Below are 18,872 nucleotides of genomic sequence, written 5' to 3'. Positions count from 1 at the left end.
GACAGACTTATTACAGTTGGGTTAGGAACACAGAGCAGATCAAATGGCCTGGCAGACCGCAGCGACCCTGGAGAAGAAAGAGAAAGAAGATGTGCTCACCGCAGGAAGCCGACTTAGTCTCCACCAGCTTAACCCTTCGTGTCTCGTTGCGGATCCGGTCATCCGTCTTGTCCACCAGGTGGGTGAGGTCATCGATGATTTCTAAGAGGGAAAGAGAGAAGTGACAAAGTTAGTTGGAACGATGCTTCAGTTCAACATCAGTTAAAGTACATCTCAAAGACCACAAAAATGTAAAAAAATGTTATTATTTTCAGATTTAAGTGACCTCCAACAGTCCTATGCTCTCGGCACTCGCTAATAAAATCACCCTTTATAGAAACGCTATGGACTTGGAAGGAAACAGAGCCTATATAGGTGCTGTCGGCAGCCTCAAACAGCCCTCGAGACAAAAGAGAAGAGCAATGGGGGGAATGTGTGAAAGCACTCTTCTCCCTTTCAAAATGATTCAGTACTTCCTGAATCAATGCTGGCTTTAATCAGTGACTCTACTGTGATTTAACGGCCGCTCGTGGAACAGACGCCAGCCGGGCGCTGCTGCAGTACAGTAGGACTTCCTGTCTTGAAGGCCGTCCAGCTGGAGGCCTGTGGTTCATAACGACGAGTTGCCGTGGTGACACGACAGCCATGGTGGTCCACAACTTCTGGAGACCACCCGAGACCACAACTTAGGTCACTGCCATCCAACACTACAGCGCAGCAAAATCCCAGCAGGCAAAACTGGTTGACATGACGTCATAATGAATGTAAAACTGGTCATTTAAAAAAATGGCATTTCAACCAGTTTTGCGCCCAAGGAAATGCAGTGAGCATTTACATATTAAATCGCTTCACTTGCTGCAAGAGACTGTTTTTGTATGACATTGAGTGAACTGTGTTTCAGCGGCGAGAGCCTTTGAAAATGTTCCCACTGCTGTCCTTGCTATTCAACTCATAGGCGGAGTAAACCAATTACTCAACAATGAAACACAAACATGAAGAAATATCTGAAGAAATATGAGCGAAAAAGTGTCAAAACAGCATGGCTCATTTCTCGAGTTCTACATTAAATTATTTATTGCTAAACAGAATCTAAATGATCCATTTCGTCTTTAGCGTTTGGGGGTATGTCTGTAGATCGAGCTGTGTGGCACTGGCTCGTCGTTTGTTCAATTCAAGCCTCGATGATAGGTCCTCTCCAGTCTCCAGCAAACCTTTGACAGAATAAAAAATTCTAGGGGCACGAACAGTGACGTGTTGTGGACTTTTTTAAACAAACTGAGGCTGAGGAGAAAAAGATCAACTGAACGGACAGAAACTCTGTTCACGTATTACCCATTTTGGCAAGTTGGAGTATTTTCAGGAAAGGAAAGCAAGTCTTTCACCTACAGGCCTCCTTTGGCTGCCAACTCAAACAAGCTGCTTTCTTATTTCCAGGAAACTACCTGTTTTCTGACGTCTGAGACAGACATACATGTCTAAGAGAGGGTTTTCTAGCAAGTTACAAAATTACTCCAATATAATTTGCATCCGTCCTGTGTAACATCAACCAGGCTAAATTATGAAATTCTCACGAGTGAGTTCGAAGGTCATAATCAGACTATTCTTATCTCTAGGTAAGTTGTCTTTCCTAGTTCGAGGCGCCCCTTCGCCAGTGAGAAAGCATGCTTCGGTAAGTGGAGTCATCAGTGGTTGACAAGGGAACCTGCTTTCGGCCCAACTCAGATAATTAAGTTGGAGATAATTTGGGTGAGGCGGGTCAGGCAGCGTCAGTTTTAAAGGGGCAAAGTGCGGAGCAGAGAGGAAAGGGGCGACGGAGAGACGTGAGAGGGCCATGTGTAAAACATCTCCTGGGACATCCACCTCATCCTAGCATGAGGCAACAATTTACGAGCAGCAAAAAAGAGAGAAAGAAACCAAGAGACGGTCTTACAAGTTCGACCAGCTACCCCTTGGGATAGGTACACAAAAAACAAAAAATACACAAAAAACGAACCAACTCGCTTCCCCTCTTCGCATGCCGCGCTCCAGAGACATAATTCCCAATTTCCTAATGCAGCACGTTGCTCCGATACATGACAGCTGCTCCCCCTGGCTCGGACTGGGCCTATCAGCCACACCACAATGCAGGGCCTGTTCCAAAACGAAGGTTGTTTATTTGAAATGCTATTACACTGGATAAACCTCCAAACCCACAGTGTGGGAGAGAGCACAGAGTCATAGGCTCATACTCACATAGTGATGTCATCCGGTGTACTGTAAGTGACGGCTTGCAACCCCCCCCTTCACATTGGTAAGTAGAGGAAGCCATCTTTCTAAACTCTGAGCAGGCACCCAACGCTAGCATCAGAAACAGTGGAACGTGTGCTGAGGTCTATAATCACCGCCCTATCCCGCACCCCCTTTATTTCCTTTTTTCTAAGGGGTGGATCAGCTAAATATTGCCGAAAGAATGTTGCTTCCATCAATGTAATTGTCTGCATCATTTCCAATCCCCCATATATTTTTGGGGTAAATATATATATCCATATACATAGACACATGCATACATATACACATATATACATACACATACCAATATAGACAAACATACTTTGTTTTGAATATTTTTAGAATATACCTTTATTATTCCCCGCAAACCCTACCACCCTTCCCCCAATTGGAGAACCAATAAAAAGTTAGGCTTCTACCTTCAGTTTATACATATTTTACAGACACAATCTATTTTACAATAGTTATATTTTGTTTGTTTTTAGTCCTTCCTCTATTTCTGATGTCCATCCAGTTTGATTTCTATTTGTAACTGTGCTATTTCACAAAAGTTCTGAACCTGTATACATTTTACAGACCCCGTATGTTTTACATTGGTTATCTTGTTATTAGTCCAACCCTTCAGCTCCATTCAACCCCTCCCATCTATCTCTCAACATAATCCATTTTGGATTTCTATTTGCCATATATTTTTCAACTGTGCTTTGATGCTTCACAAAAGTACTGAGCCTTTCTATTCTCATAGCTTCTACAGATTGTAAATTAAAAATAAACATTTTCGCTAAAATAATTATTATATTATTGATTGATTGACTATGGCTTTTCAAATCACCCAGTATTGCTATCTGCAGCGTTAGTTCTAGGCAAATGTTGCAATTCTTCAGCCATTCCTGGACCTGTGACCAAAAACGAGCTACATATGGACAATACCAAAATAAATGATCTAATGACTCTACCTCCTCACAGCAGAATCTGCAGAGCTGGGAAGATTGTATCCCCCCATATATATCACATTCTATTGGTTGCAATAATTTTGTATAGTAATTTAAATTGAAAAATTCAAAGTTTTGAATCCGGCGTTTTTTTGCGTATCAATTCATAAACCATGTGCCATGGAATGGGTACATCGAAAATCTCTTCCCAACTATTTTGTCCCACACCCCCTTACTAACGAGTCACAAACCCGGATCCGGGATCCCCCCCATCAAAAAAGCTGACTAGCATAGCCTAGCCTAAAGCCACAGGGATATCATATAATAAAATGTTCATGAAATCACAAGTCCAAGACACCAAATGAAAGATACACATCTTGTGAATCCAGACATCATTTCTGATTTTTAAAATGTTTTACAGGGAAGACACAATATGTATTTCTATTAGCTAACCACCATAGCAAAAGACACAACTTTTCTTTCCCATCATTTTTTTCCTGCATAGGTAGCTATCACAAATTCGACCAAATAAAGATATAAATAGTCACTAACCAAGAAACAACTTCATCAGATGACAGTCTGATAACATATTTATTGTATAGCATATGTTTTGTTCGAAAAATTTGCATATTTCAGGTATAAATCATAGTTTTACATTGCAGCCACCATCACAACTCTCACCAAAGCAACTAGAATAACTACAGAGAGCAACGTGAATTACCTAAATACTCATCATAAAACATTTATGAAAAATACACAGCGTACAGCAAATGAAAGACAAAGATCGTGTGAATCCAGCCAATATTTCAGATTCTTTAAGTGTTTTACAGCGAAAACACAATTTAGCATTATATTAGCTTACTACAATAGCCAACCACACAGCAGCATTGATTCATGCACGTTAGCGATAGCGAATAAACCAGCAAAAGATATTACATTTTTCACTAACCTTCTCAAAACTTCATCAGATGACAGTCCTATAACATCATATTACACAATACATATATTGTTTGTTCGAAAATGTGCATATTTAGCGGCACAAATCGTGGTTATACAATGAGAATAGTAGCCAAGCTGCCAACAAAATGTCGGGAGAAATCTTGGGAGAGGCACCTAATCTAATCAATAACTAATCATAAACTTGACTAAAAAATACAGGTTGGACAGCAAATGAAAGATACATTAGTTCTTAATGCAACCGCTGTGTTAGATTTTTTAAATTAACGTTACTACGACATACAGCGTGCGTTAAAGCGAGACCGCACCGAAATTAATGGCGGAATAGTAGTTTTACATTTTTCAACAGAACAACGAATTAACATCATAAATAGTTCTTACTTTTTGATGAGCTTCCATCAGAATCTTGTGCAAGTGGTCCTTTGTCCAGAATCATCGTTGCTCGGTTGTAGATTGACGTCTTCAACTTAGGAATTAGCAGCAAACATTAGCTATGTGGCCCAGACGTGCCCAACTCTTCATAACGCAGCACAAAGAAATATCCGAAAATCGCAATATACTGATATAAACTGATATAACTCGGTTTAAAATAACTACATTATGATGTCTTTAACACCTATATCGAATAAAATCAGAGCCGGATATATCTAAGGCCTATAACGAGAGCTTTTCAGAATGCCATCCTGAGGTCTGTCTTGCGCCATGACGAACGTTGAAAAGAGTGCACCCCACGTTCCAAGACCCTTTATATGGCCTCAGATCTGCCTAGCAACACCATTCCAATTCTCACTGCTTACTGACATCTAGGGGAAATCGTATGCAGTGCATGTCAACTCATAGATTACATGCAAATTAATAAACTGACCCTGGAACAGAATGCCCGATTTCAGATTTCTCACTTCCTGACAGGAAGTTAGCTGCAACTTGAGTTCTGTTTTACTCACAGATATAATTCAAACGGTTTTAGAAACTAGAGAGTGTTTTCTATCCAATAGTAATAATAATATGCATATTGTACGAGCAAGAATTGAGTACGAGGCAGTTTAATTTGGGAACGAATTTTTACAAAGTGAAAACAGCGTCCCCATATTGACAAGAAGTTTTTAACCCCCTTCCCCTCGGTCGTCAAGGACAAACAATGGTAAACACGCTGGTCGAACAGAGCCTTTTGTCGATGTCAGTGATGAGGCTCTCTTTAGAATACAGCCCACGGTCAAGGCGAGGCATTATTGCTAAGATTCTGCTTAGACAGTATCTCTGAGTAACACCTCAGAGACAGAAAACACACAGTCACACATTCTCACACAGAAGCTTCTTAACTTAAATGAGGAAAAAGTTGGCGAGACACAGCTGTTTGTGTCTAGTTTACTATTCAGTGTGCAGCACATCAACAAGCTTAATGAATGGATTTCTCCACCCACACACCACCACAGACACAAACCAATGTGAAAGCCCAATCTAAAACAGCAATCTAAAGTTGACGGAAAAACTCCAATCAAAGACTTTAAAAAATGCAGATAAATGGGCAACGAGCCCTCGATTTTCCACCTTTTTTTAAATGAAGGGACAAGTGATTGCAAGTCAAAGGAATTGGTGAAAACAAACAATAGTTTGTTATAGTTTCCTTCACAATTAAGACAACGTCGGTGTTCTTCCTTCCCTGAGGAAAGAGACATGAATCTATCAGCGTCATAATATACACAAGTAACTAACTACACTTTTCTTAATTAATCTACGCAAACATATTTATGTCCTTACTCCAACATTCCCCAAGAAAATGCAAGAGGCAATTAGCAAGTTCTTCATGGATACCGACTGTTCCCATTGTCACCTCATTTGTTTAGCTAGAAACACAATTAAAAACTCCAGGCGCAGTCGCTTGGGGGAAAGACCGGGTGGGTGGCTGGTTGTTTGGCAGCCAAAAGACAGAGACAGCAGTGCTGTTGAGATTACACGGATGTGTCAACTGACAGGCCAAGTTCACAGCTCTGGAAAGAAAAAAAGAAGAGACTTTCCTTCCCAAACACCAAAATAAACAGCGTAATCCTGTCTCTTCCAAAAGGGTACACGCCATTGTCACCTTGCTTTCCTCTCTTTCTATAGCTCTCTCAACTCTATGCAAAGAAGGGAAAGCACCCTCGCATGAGTTTGTTTTTGTTTTCAGGTTGTATTATTTTCCTAGTCTTCTCTGTCTTTGTCCTGTGTACAGGTTGCCGAGGAGGAAAGGTGTAGGCATGCCCAAGAGTGACGTCATTTGACACAGCAATTCCCCAACCACACTGGTGCACCGTAGGACACCTCCGCCACATTCTTCTGACGAAACATGACGCCGCCGAAGGCTCTGGAACACAGATGTTGTTCTGCAATGACGTCACTCACATCTTTACTTTGTCCTCCGCGGCCGACTACACTGCACCCTCTCAGAGTCCCATGTTTTCCCATCCAAGACAATTACACTGCTTCTCTAAACAATGTTCCTGATTGCCTTTAGATCCAATGCCAGCTTCCTGTCTCAAGACACAATAGTTAACAGGTTCATTTCCATCCTTGTTGGATGGTCATCTGGATGGAGAGACTGAGAGACTTCCTCTCCTCTGCACATAGGGAACAGTGAGTTCTAGGATGAACGCCTTAGTTTCAGTATTGGACGGCCAATTGTTTTGGGAGACCAAAGAAGCAGAAATCCCTTTGAGGAATAGTGTTTGTCATGGACAATGTTCTCCTTCCGTGTCCTATCACTGGCTCTGGCAATGAGATTTTCCTCTCAGACGACACAGAGCAGAAGACTCACGTCATTCTCCATTTCCTTGTCTTGCGTCTCAAATCATGTCTCACGCCTGCAAACAAACATTGGAGGATTGGAGGATATGACCTCAAGGTCCAACATTACCGGTTCTTGCTCATCCAGATCCAAGATCCAACTTTATTACACAACTGTAAGCAGAGCAATACTTATGGTCCGGTACTAACAGAAGCAAGGAGGTCATTCGGGAGCAAAGGAGCGGAGCTGGGGCCTTGGCGCCAGTTACGAAATGGAATGGAGTTCGTCAAGGGGCAGAAAGTGCAACTGAGTGAAGCAATGGTACAGGTACTGGGGTCTGTCAATGCAGCGTCCTGGGAGGGATTTCCCAGTCTCACCCCCCACAGGATGTGGTGTTGGGCCATGGGCCAATAGGCATCCAGTACCACCAGCAGGAGCTGTCACGGCAGAGTGTGTAGAAGAGGCAAAGCAGCAGCAGTCCTATGCCCTGAGTGTCTGTCTGCCTGTCTGCCCCCAGATGTCTGCCTGTCTGCCCCCAGATGAATGAGAGGGGACTTACTGCCTTCCCCAACCTTCTTCATATTCCTCCAAACACCCTTCTTCATATTCCTCCAAACACCCAAGTTGCTGACTTATTTGTACTGGGTTTGCTGTTGCGGCTTTGGGGCACCATTCTAAACAGTGACACCCCACTGGCTCCAGGACACGCTGTATTAACTGTGTGTGTTATTGTAGGATGCCTTCCCAATCCGATGGCCTGGGCACAGAGAGAGAGAGAGAGAGAGAGAGTGCTGCTTGTTTTTCAAACACAAACAGACTCGGCAGGCACTCATTTCGTTGCACTTACCCGAGTGATTTCTCCTGAGGATATGACAGACAGAGCGCTCCACTTTACACTCAGAATCCTGGGCCCCTGTAGCTAGTTACCCACCACAACTGTTACCAATTGGCCCCAATGTAGAGAGGAGAGGTCTCTGGTTGCCAAGCAAAACACAACACTCTGTCGTTACTGGAACTTCACTTGGCACACATCGTGTACGCAGCACTCCGCTTGGATGATATACTGTAGTGCCGGGCAATTACAGTATTTACAAGAATTTGCGCATTTCCGCCAAAGTTTTCGTCCTCTTTTTCTTCTTAAACTTTCCCGCCCCGCCTCGATGCGCATTGTAAACAAGTGAGGATTAGTAAGGGCTGCACTCACAGCTCTGAGCTTTCTGACTTTATAAACTGACAGCGAAACCCGGAGAGAGCAACGCTGAGCTGGGGGCCAATAATGTGGAGAGAAAAAAACCTCAAACGAACCATTTCGGTTTCAATAAGAAGGACTTGGGTAAAGAAACAGTGCAGAAAATGTGTTTTGGCCAGTCTGACATGTGGGAAGTAGAAGAAATAAACAACGGCACTTTCTTCTCCTAGCAACCATCTAGCAACCATCTAGCAACCATCTAGCGCAGCTAGTAAAAAAAAAGAGCTGTCCGTTTATTTGTTCATAATGGAGTGTCTATTGAGGTTAACAAGAGTACTTGCTGATGGCCAGTTAATGCCATGATTTCTGAAGTGGATCCAAAACCAACAACATGCCTCAAGACACGATTTATTCATGATGGAAAAAATGTGACCACAAAAATAACAAAATCAACAATAATAAAAATAAACACTACATTTGGCCTGTTAGCGTTGCTTGTCCAATGAATCTGATTTATAAAGGGTTTGTAAAGCCTCTAAGGCTCTTAGAAGCTGAAAAGTATGTGTAGAATGGACTGCTTACGAGAGGGGATCGATTGGCCTTAAACCAAGGCATTGACCAATGGCACCTTAGGCCCCCATGAAATAGCATTGCCATGAGGTCGAAGATGTGTGTGAGAGTGTGTGTGTGTGTGTCTCTCTTCCTCCTGTTTGTGTCAGTCATTGTCTGTAAGCAATAACACACTCGCCAGGAGCTTTTTGGAGCTGAAGCATCTCCATGCGTTTCTTCCCAGCATCTGGTCTTCTGAAGTCCCTCAGCACATGTGCATAGATTAGTCTCACCACAGGGTTGGAATTGCCCCGGCCTCCATGAATCCACGGCCCTCCACCAAGCACGACGGGGTTCCCGTACCATTTACCCCTATTTACCCAGAAGATTTGCCGTCAGTCGTCACGCGGACACCCAAAATGGAGGTCAGGTTGACGGATGACTCTGTTGAAGGTGGAACCTCCACTAGAAAGAATGCACTTGAAAGAGAAGCCATAGACATCCACCACCACTGAGCCTTTCACTTTGACGAGTGCAGTCCTATCCCGCCGCTGTGCCCTTGCTTTGACGAAATACAGTTGATTTTGGGTCCGACTGGTGATGGCGAAACAGGAAGTCAGGTGAATTACGGCAGTGGTTCTCAAACCTCTCCTCAGGGTCCCTCAGACGTTTCGCAATTTTGCTGAAGCCCTGAATTAGCTCACCTGACTCACTTAGTCAAGAGCTTGATGAATAGTCAACAAGTTGAATCAGGTGTTCTAGCTCTGGAATATATTAAATACATGGAATGGCTGAAGGGTACCCGGGGAGAGGTTTGAGAACCACTGGATTAGGGATTAGTCCAGCAAAGGGCCGTAAATAGGACTGCCTGGTTTAACCACATTGTAGAAGGACAAGGTGAGGGGCTTATGACCACTTGGAAAGACTATGTCTGTCATGTTGTACGATCATGTCATTCTGCTGGGGTTCTCTGGGGGTGAATCCTTCAAATAACTCGCTCTCCAGTGGAACGTGCAAATCCAAACCATTTCAAGAGTGAAAATGCATTGAGCATTTTTTTTAGGTAAACGTCAACCCTCCCGTGCCGAACGTCGATGTTCTTGGAGCCTCAAGGAAGTTCTTGGAAATCATCTCAAGGGACATAAAAATTGTAATAATGCCTCTTTAAAAGAGAAGAAACCCAAAGCGCAGGTCAGGCACACAGAGGAACGTAGTATACTGTTCCGTTGCCAGGTTCTCAGAACCAAACCTAGGTCTTTCATACCCGCCAGGCCACAGCCATTCAGGATATTGCTTCAGAGGGTTGCCAGATTCCAGATTCATCCAGCAGCTCCCTATCATGGCCAGGTGCCACTGAACAATGAGAGTGTGATGAGCATGAGGGTGCCAGCAGAAAAACGGCAGAGGAGCACGGGAACCATCATGGGCACGGAGCCACAAAAACCACACATCACACTTCCTTACCAAGACCTTGGAGGAGGAGGTGGTAACACATTGAAATGGGGGAACATTTCATTTGTGCCTCCAATGACTCCATTTAGAGCACGGTGCTAGGAACACCAGGATTGTGGGTTTCCACAAGGGCCACATCAACTAAGAATCGGTTGACAGTTCTGTAAATCGTTTTGCATACAAGTGCCGGCTAAACGGCCATGCTGTTATCGTTATTAGGGAAAAGCGGAACAGTACAACAGGAAACACAATCTCTGGACCGATTTCAGAGGGCACAGTGAGCATTAGGTCGTTTCCAGGATCTAGCATCGTCTCGCTGGCCTGGCACAGCAGTACTATAAAAACACCCTGTAGGTATTGTCAATGTAAACACCACCCGCGGAGACTCTGTTTCTCACCAACAAAACAAATCTGGACTAAGTTATACTGCACCCCTGTGGAGCTGAGCTTCCCAGCAGTACACTGAGTGTGTCTAACTGACTGCTAAGAGTTATAGCGGGACTTTGATGTGCAGCCAGGGCCCGTTTAACCCCGAACACACACACACACACACACACACATTCTGCCAGGACCCTTGTCTGGGTCCAGAGCGAGGATTCACCATCCATAATAACGCCAAATCCCTCACTGTCCATTGACAGTGGAGAAGAAGAAGGAAAGATATGTCTCAAACAGAAAACTATGATGGAGACATTATTATGGAAAACCGCCAGCTGTTGTTTAGCCACTCAGAGTACAGGAATGTGTAACAAGAGACAGTTTTGGTATTGAGTATTAAAAAAACGTTTTGCATGCTGTGTTTCCTTTAGCATGATTGCCCTTTAGAATGGTTCCTTACATGTCCCAGGGCTCCTTCCTTTAAGTTACCACAGTGCATCTGAAATCTGCTGCTGATCTATGCTGTGAACTGGGTTCAAAGTTTTGATTGGATCAGAAGAACTCCATAACACCTCTGATAGGAGTGATATCATTGGCTTGTAAAAGTTCCATAGCACTCCATAGAAAGACTAAAATAACAGCAAGTAGGTAAAATAATAAAGTCACCTTCAAACATACACAACATGTTATTTTCCCTTCTGAAAGCTGTTTTTATTTATAACTGTATATTACTTTCATTTATGATACCATTATAAACTGTGGGTTAGAGAGAGAGAGAGAGAGAGAGAGAGAGAGAGAGAGAGAGAGAGAGAGAGAGAGAGAGAGAGAGAGAGAGAGAGAGAGAGAGAGAGGCAGACAGAGGCAGACAGAGAGAGAGGCAGACAGAGAGAGAGAGGTAGAGAGAGGCAGGCAGACAGAGAGAGAGAGAGAGAGAGAGAGAGAAAGAGAGGCAGACAGAGGCAGACAGAGAGAGAGGCAGGCAGACAGAGAGAGACAGAGAGAGAGAGAGAGAGAGAGAGGCAGGCAGGCAGACAGAGAGACAGAGAGAGAGAGAGAGAGAGAGAGAGAGAGGCAGGGAGAGAGAGAGAGAGAGAGAGAGGCAGGCAGACAGACAGACAGAGAGAGACAGAGAGAGAGGCAGGCAACCAGAGAGAGAGAGAGACAGAGAGAGAGAGAGAGAGAGGCAGGCAGACAGAGAGAGAGAGACAGAGAGACAGGCAACCAGAGAGAGAGAGACAGAGAGAGAGAGAGAGAGAGAGAGAGGCAGGCAACCAGAGAGAGAGAGAGACAGAGAGAGAGAGAGAGAGAGAGAGAGAGAGAGAGGCAGGCAGACAGAGAGAGAGAGACAGAGAGAGAGAGACAGGCAACCAGAGAGAGAGAGACAGAGAGAGAGAGAGAGAGAGAGGCAGGCAACCAGAGAGAGAGAGAGACAGAGAGAGAGGCAGGCAACCAGAGAGAGAGAGAGACAGAGACAGAGAGAGAGGCAGGGAGAGAGAGGTGGAGATACAATTGTGGTAAAAGTCCCTCTATTAAAATGCTTAAAACCCACAAACGTGGGCCGTGGCAGGGCTATGTGCTGTTGTAGCTCACGCCAGAATAAATGTTTGAGTACAGTGTTCCTGAAAAAACATCCATACAGGAAAAATACCCCCCCCCCTCCCCACGTAGCTTCTGGACACCAAGGAAGGTATTTCACCACCAAAACACACACAATCGTGCACACACACAAACGGATTCACGCACTTACGGACACGCGCTCGCGCACACACTGTCGTGAGAAACAGTCAGGCGCGTACACACACACGTTCATGTACTGAACATACATAAGCGCAACCTATCTAAATGCCATCACAACGTACATAGGAAAACTATGTGAAAAGAAGAGGGGTTTAGGGGAATATTATGTCGCAATCGTCTCCACAGCTGCGAGTGCATTCTGTATAATTACAGAAAGCCCTCACTGCTGATGAGGAACATGAGTAGGTGGTGATCGCTCACAGACAGGGAAACCACCTCTAAGGTACAAAACAAATGAACAAACTTTAATTGACATTTACGACTTTCCCTCCTCCCAAAACCTCCCCTCAAATCCACAACTCAGTCCCCACAAAACCTACCATTTCATCATCAGAACCGTCTCAGCTGTCGTCTCCTCTACTGCCCACTGGTGGCGATGTAGCTGAATTACAGCGCATTGTACCGCACAGGGCAGCAGCCAAGCAGCACACTGACCAGACAGTCAGTATCCTCAATGCACTGGCGTGGACGTGTGGTTACATGTTCTTGTCGTTGTGTTCAAGACACCTCTGTATAGATAAAATATGGTTATGTTGTGACTGAAAGGTCAAAAAAGTAGTATGTACAAGGCTGATGTTCCTTCATATATGGCCTTGGCTGGCAGAGAGCCATAGAAACAGAAGCTGCCATAGGGAGGGAGCGGTAAGATGAAACACCGGCATGCCCTGTGATGTCGAGGTCTGTATCTGTCTGGACTCGGGTCCTCCAGCCGGTATCAGCTCCCATCCACACGCCAGTCAGTGCACGAACCCCCTAGAAAGACTATTCTAGATCATTCACCTTGTGTCTACTCTACTTCACCCTGACAACAGAACACAGACAGGTAGGTACAGTAACACAGTAGGTCTCCTTTGCTCTTCCACAACATTTCACTCTGTGTCTTTTAAAACAAACACTTTGCTGTCGTGGATCCTGGCACAATATACACTGAGTGTATAAAACATTAGGAACACCTTCCTAATATTGAGTTGCACCAGATTTCGCCCTCAGAACAGCCTCGATTCATCGTGACATGGACTCCACAAGGTGTCGAAAGCGTTCTACAGGGGACGCTGGCCCATGTTGACTCCAATGCTTCCCACGGTTGTGTCAAGTTGGCTGGGTGTCTTTTGGGTGGTGGACCATTCTTGATACACACCCAGCAGCGTTGCAGTGCTTGACACAAACCAGTGCGCCTGGCAGCTACTACCATACTCTGTTCAAAGGCACTTAAATCTTTTGTCTTGCCCATTCACCATCTAAATGGCCCACATAGCCAATCCATGTCTCAAGGCTTAAAAATCCTTCATTAACCTGTCTCCTCCACCTTCATCTACACTGACTGAAGTGGATTTAACAAGTGACATATAAGGGATCATAGCTTTCACCTGGATTCACCTGGTCAGTCTATGTCACGGAAAGAGCAGGTGCTCCTAATATGTTGTACACTGTGTATTATTAATGTTTACTTTGTGGGAATTCTGCCTTTCTCTCATGACGTAGGCCTCCAGAAAAAAATATTTTTACACAGCCTGGTTGGAAAACGGAACAGCGGCGACCTAGAATCAAAATGGGAACAGTATTAAGCCAAAACCATAACAGATGAGAAAAATAAGATGATTGGTTAGATCAAAAGGACTTGGTTGTTCATCCGAGCGTAGGCGATCTGAGAGACACAACGCAGAGCGCGAACCTTCAACGTTCAACAAAACGAGGCTAAAAGAGCTCATTTGTGAGGCAAAACTGCTTTTGAAGCTCACCGTACTATTATAGGGAGGGAGCCGTGAAGATGACTTTTATCAAACCCTCCACTCCATGTGTTAATCTTGTGGATTTCACACATAGGGCAACAGATCAAATAGAGTGGACAGAAACCGGATTTCCTCTTTTGAAGCACTTCAAAAGCCTTATCTTGGAAACAAAGTCAGATAGGCGATACTCATCCGGCGCGGTTTCAAATAATCATATTATGATTAAAGCCTTTGAGCTGCTCTTTCAGTCTTTGATTGTGATCGGTTGTCTCTGCGCAGACTTGAGGGTTACATGATCGCCATTGGTCATATCATGGTGTTAACTCAGATGAGTAATCTTCACGGGTGATGTCAGACACCTGTGGCAAAAGACTGGAACAGAAGAGGGGACTCACACGACTACAGTGTTCTAGGACTACAGTATGGCAATATGAGATGGAATTAATATCATGCAATATCTAATACATGCATTACTTCATGGAAGCAAATCACACTTGCCCCCCAAAATGTACTATAGGACCAACTTAAAATCTAACGTAATAAGTAGGCTACAACTTGGCAATGACACTCCCCTGACTTTAATTGACAATTAGACAAATTCCATTTAAAATGTGCTTATTAAGGTGTCTTTACAGATGAATAAACAATTCCACCATCCCCAACAATTCCACTGTAAAACATGTGTGCGGCGCATTTTCAACAGCCTAAAGAGGCATGCGTTCCCATCACCGAGAGACTGTGAACAAGCCTGGCGTCTGGAGTCCCCTCATCATCACCATCCTCCACATTTTTACTTATGGAACGACGCCCTTCAAAAGCTCACCAAAGACTTGAGACGCTAATGAAGCATTACCTAATTCAAACATGAAGCCTCCCTCTCCTTTCCTAGCTCCGTCTCCCCGTTTCTCTGCATCAGCTGTGATGAATGACTTCTAATGAGTCCCTGCTGTGTGGTTCAACTGGCTGCTTCTTCTCCCCCCCCCCCCCCCCCTCTCACTCCCCCTCTTTCTCTCTATGGATGAAATCATTGGAAAATGACCCGTCTCTCGGCTGCCTCGTTTCAATGCCACTGCACAGTGTTTCTAAGCCCATGCTTAACACCGGGTTCGATTTTACTGTGTGACATGTACCCAACCCCAGCCCTCCACAGGTAGCTTGTGCCTCCCCTCAGCCACCCTGTCACACTCATACGAACCTGTCCTATTCACTAATCACAACCTGAGTGTGAACACATGCCCCGTATATTCCATATGTGTGGCCTGTTAAAAAGTAACAGCGGTGAATATTCTCTCTATTAAAAGGGAGAGTAGATGAAGGTCTCTGCTCTTTAGCCCTGCCGAAATGGGAACCACCTGCTGGACTGAGGTGGTGGGTAAGTCTAAGCCCTTCCACTCGTTATATGGGGTGACCCACTTTACCTCCAGACGGGTGGCGAAGAAGAGGCGGTACTTTAAATACATTTACTCCACCGAGATCCCGGCGGGTTCCAAACCGTTGGATGTGGCTTCCAAACCGGAGTGGTTAGCGATTAAGTAAACAGAGTGGGAAGATTTGTTCTCGCTGTCACTCACGTTAGCCAACGAGGCCCGGCAGAGCCAAGTGAGACCCGAGCCAGGGCCAAAGTAACATTAAATTGCAGGGAATCCTTTGCCCTCCACAAAAAGTGAAAGTGCCAGCTGAAATTGCAACCTCACCACATGGCAAATGCACTTTCCTTTCCCCATGCAGCAATCTGCGATGAAGCCCTCCTGGGGGATATTACAGAGCGATATTAAGACGTTAAGGCCAGTTTGGCGTTAAATTGTACACATAGCACTGTGGTGAGGTAACGCTCCTTGAAAAGTAATAGCAGTGACACGGGTATGTGAACGAAGGTACGGTAAGCATAGAGTTAACCCCTTAGCTTCTGAGGAGGGCTAGTGAGATCGGTGCTGTCAAGGCACCTGAAGAGAGGTTCTGGGTCAAACACAGGGAGGTCGATCGATGCTGGAATTCAGTCGAACCCACACTACGGCAAACACACAAACCTGTGAAAATGCAAGCTTTCAGTAAAGGAGAAGTGACACAACATGATGTTTTATCTCAGTGCAAGAACAACATTATAGTCCCTCCTTGACCTTAACAGGCCACAGGACTCAACCATTTGATTGATGTTTGGAAAGGAACAAGACAAATGTACAATGCTGGAGTGTGTCGCGCAGTCTAAAAGCAGGCGTTTTAAAACCTTAACGCCAGCTAAGACCATTTAATATCATCTAAGACACTTTAAAGAGGCAAATTACTCAAAGACACGGTAATGAGAATGACTTGAACCAAATGTTTGTTTCCAAGCATTGTCTCATTCTAAAACAATCAACTAGTTAAGAGGGGGGGGGGTGAGCCTGCTGGTGAAATCATAGTTTACTTCACTTACATGGAGTTTTTACTGCTTATTAGTTTGTGGTTTTCCAAGGGATAAAAAACACAATTAATAGTTTGCGAATGAGCGTGTCATTGCCAGACAATCTGGATGTGGTTGTTGTGAGTGGAGGACCAAGGAGCCTCTCCCACTGACTCTCTGGCCCCAGGACAGGGCTCTGAGCTAGGGGACATCTGGAGGTGATCTGGGGCCTCGCTGGACCCGGCTGAGAAACAGACGAGGTGCAGATGAGCTGGAGCCGGGCGACACCTCGGTCTCTGACGCCCTGCACTGGGCTGCTGCTGTGGGGTGGTGAGTTGTCTCCATCAGAGAGAAAACGTATGTGTGTGTGTGTGTGTGTGTGTTGAGTGCGCCCGCCTGCGGGTGTGCGTCAGACCAACGTGTTGGACCAGAGAGCTTCTTCCTCAGTCTCCACTTTCACCCATGCCAAAGTGGGGACGGGTGGTCGGACGCCACTGGTTGAGTAACTCGACGAGTGACTCTTTATACTCTTTATATGAGACGGAGAGGCAGCCAGCTAATCTTCACATCCCCTTTAAATCATTCAAAGACGATCATCAAACACACTCATCCCTTTAAGACCAATAACATCCCCACATTGAGGACAGTTGTCAGCTATCAGTCTTTTTACTTGCTGACAAAAGGGTCAGGAGGAAAGTTGGCACTTCTAATTGTTTATTCGAGGATGCTGTGGATGTGATATTGCGCATGCTGTGCTTAATGGGCGATATACTTAGGGTTGAATTGTCTTGGGTAGAGTTTTTTATTCAGCTATTCCAAGCACAAACAGCCGTGGAAAGGCTTTGTCGCTCCCTTTAAAAGCAGACTCAGGGTCATTCGATCCATAGGGCTCTATAGCACTGGAAATCCCTTAGCCAATGAGAACAGACGATCAACAAAATGGGAAAAGAAAGAAAGAAATACATGAACAAGAGGTTTTTTATCCCGCCTCTTCTTTCAAAGCTGTTCACTCTCTGGTGGTGAAGCGAGCTAAACAAGGCCACATTCAAATCGAGCTAATTGTGTTAAAAGGGTAAATGGTCATTAAAGTTCAATTAGGGTTAACCGCATTGCAATGCATTCCCATTCCTCAGTGTGTTTTGAAAACAGCTCGCTTTTAATCTGTCATCTCGTTCATATTCCACTGCAAATGATTGTTTAGTATACTTTTTATACACATATGCCACTATCGCTCATGTTGGAGATTGTGCCAGAACCTGCAATATAACATTCACACTGCCCTCAGTGCACTGACATTATTGGTGCAAAAGAGAGAGAGAAAAAAGACTGGGTTGGAAAAAAGAATGGACTTTTCCTAAATAATTCCATTTACTTTCCGTACAGTTGTCCTAACATGACAAAGAATGTGTGAAGAGGTGTAAAATCTCCCTCTCCGTCACATAGTTGGCACACCCATAGACCACTCCTCTTTTCTGGCATCTGGGAATTCCTGCCTGTTGCCTTTTAATGTGGGTCTCATTTCTGCTGCTAGTGTGTGTGTGTGTGTGTGTGTGTGTGTGTGTGTGTGTGTGTGTGTGTGTGTGTGTGTGTGTGTGTGTGTGTGTGTGTGTGTGTGTGTGTGTGTGTGTATATGTGTGTGTGTGTGTGTTGCTAACGACTGTCACGAGCGGAGCGCCACATTCGTTCCAGATGTACAGAAACGAATCAAAGCCAAGATCCACCGAGCAAGACAGCGGCCTGGACCGACGGCGGGAAAACCTCCTACATGCTTTATGGCATCTATAAAAATAAAACATTTAAATACAATAAATCGGAGAATTCTCTCTCTCTCTCGCTCCCTCCTCTTTCTCGCTCTCAGACAAAAACGAAAGCTTTTATCGAGGTCTCTGAGCTGCGACAGAATTTAAATGGTTAACAGTAGACTGCCATTTGCACAGGGAAAACACGTTGTTTAGCCTCGACCACAATACAGATCTACACGGAGATCGTCTGTGTATTCTTGGTCGGCTGTTTCAGAGCCCAAACTGCATATGAATCATGGGACGTGCCTGAGATGAGAGGAACGGCAATACTGTGTCACCCAAAACACAAACTATTCCAACGTGTATAACACATGGGAAAGCCCCGACCGATGCCAGGTATGACCCCTTTTTCTCCAGTGTCGCTATATAATGCTGTTAAATGTGTGACTGGAGAATCAGCCTATTGGCACTTCTCCAGTTCAGCCACATAAAGAAACATTAGACACTTGTTTAGGTATGTGGCCTTTCTTCACAAACCACCGTTGGCAGAGGAGTCCATGCATTGGGATAACATCTCTTTAAATCACTCGGTGGTTGAGGTCTGGGTCTGGGATCTGGGACCAAACTAAGGTACTACGACACAACCTGAAAAAGTTCCAGAGTTCCAAAGCTTGGACTTCCATGAAAAGGATATGACT

General features: G+C 44.7%; 1 protein-coding gene across 1 annotated transcript in view; it reads right to left on the bottom strand.

The window, feature by feature from the left end:
- Window positions 1-18,872, bottom strand: part of LOC120027699 (syntaxin-8-like) — a 46,206-nt gene that overhangs the window by 9,071 nt on the left and 18,263 nt on the right. Inside the window, exon 7 of the mRNA XM_038972692.1 lies at window positions 100-201. Within this exon, the coding sequence (XP_038828620.1) occupies window positions 100-201 (102 nt within the window). The remainder of the gene's footprint in view (window positions 1-99; window positions 202-18,872) is intronic.

Source organism: Salvelinus namaycush, chromosome 2, assembly GCF_016432855.1.
Source record: "Salvelinus namaycush isolate Seneca chromosome 2, SaNama_1.0, whole genome shotgun sequence".
NCBI lineage: Eukaryota > Metazoa > Chordata > Actinopteri > Salmoniformes > Salmonidae > Salvelinus > Salvelinus namaycush.
This window is presented reverse-complemented; position numbering and strand designations above follow the sequence as displayed.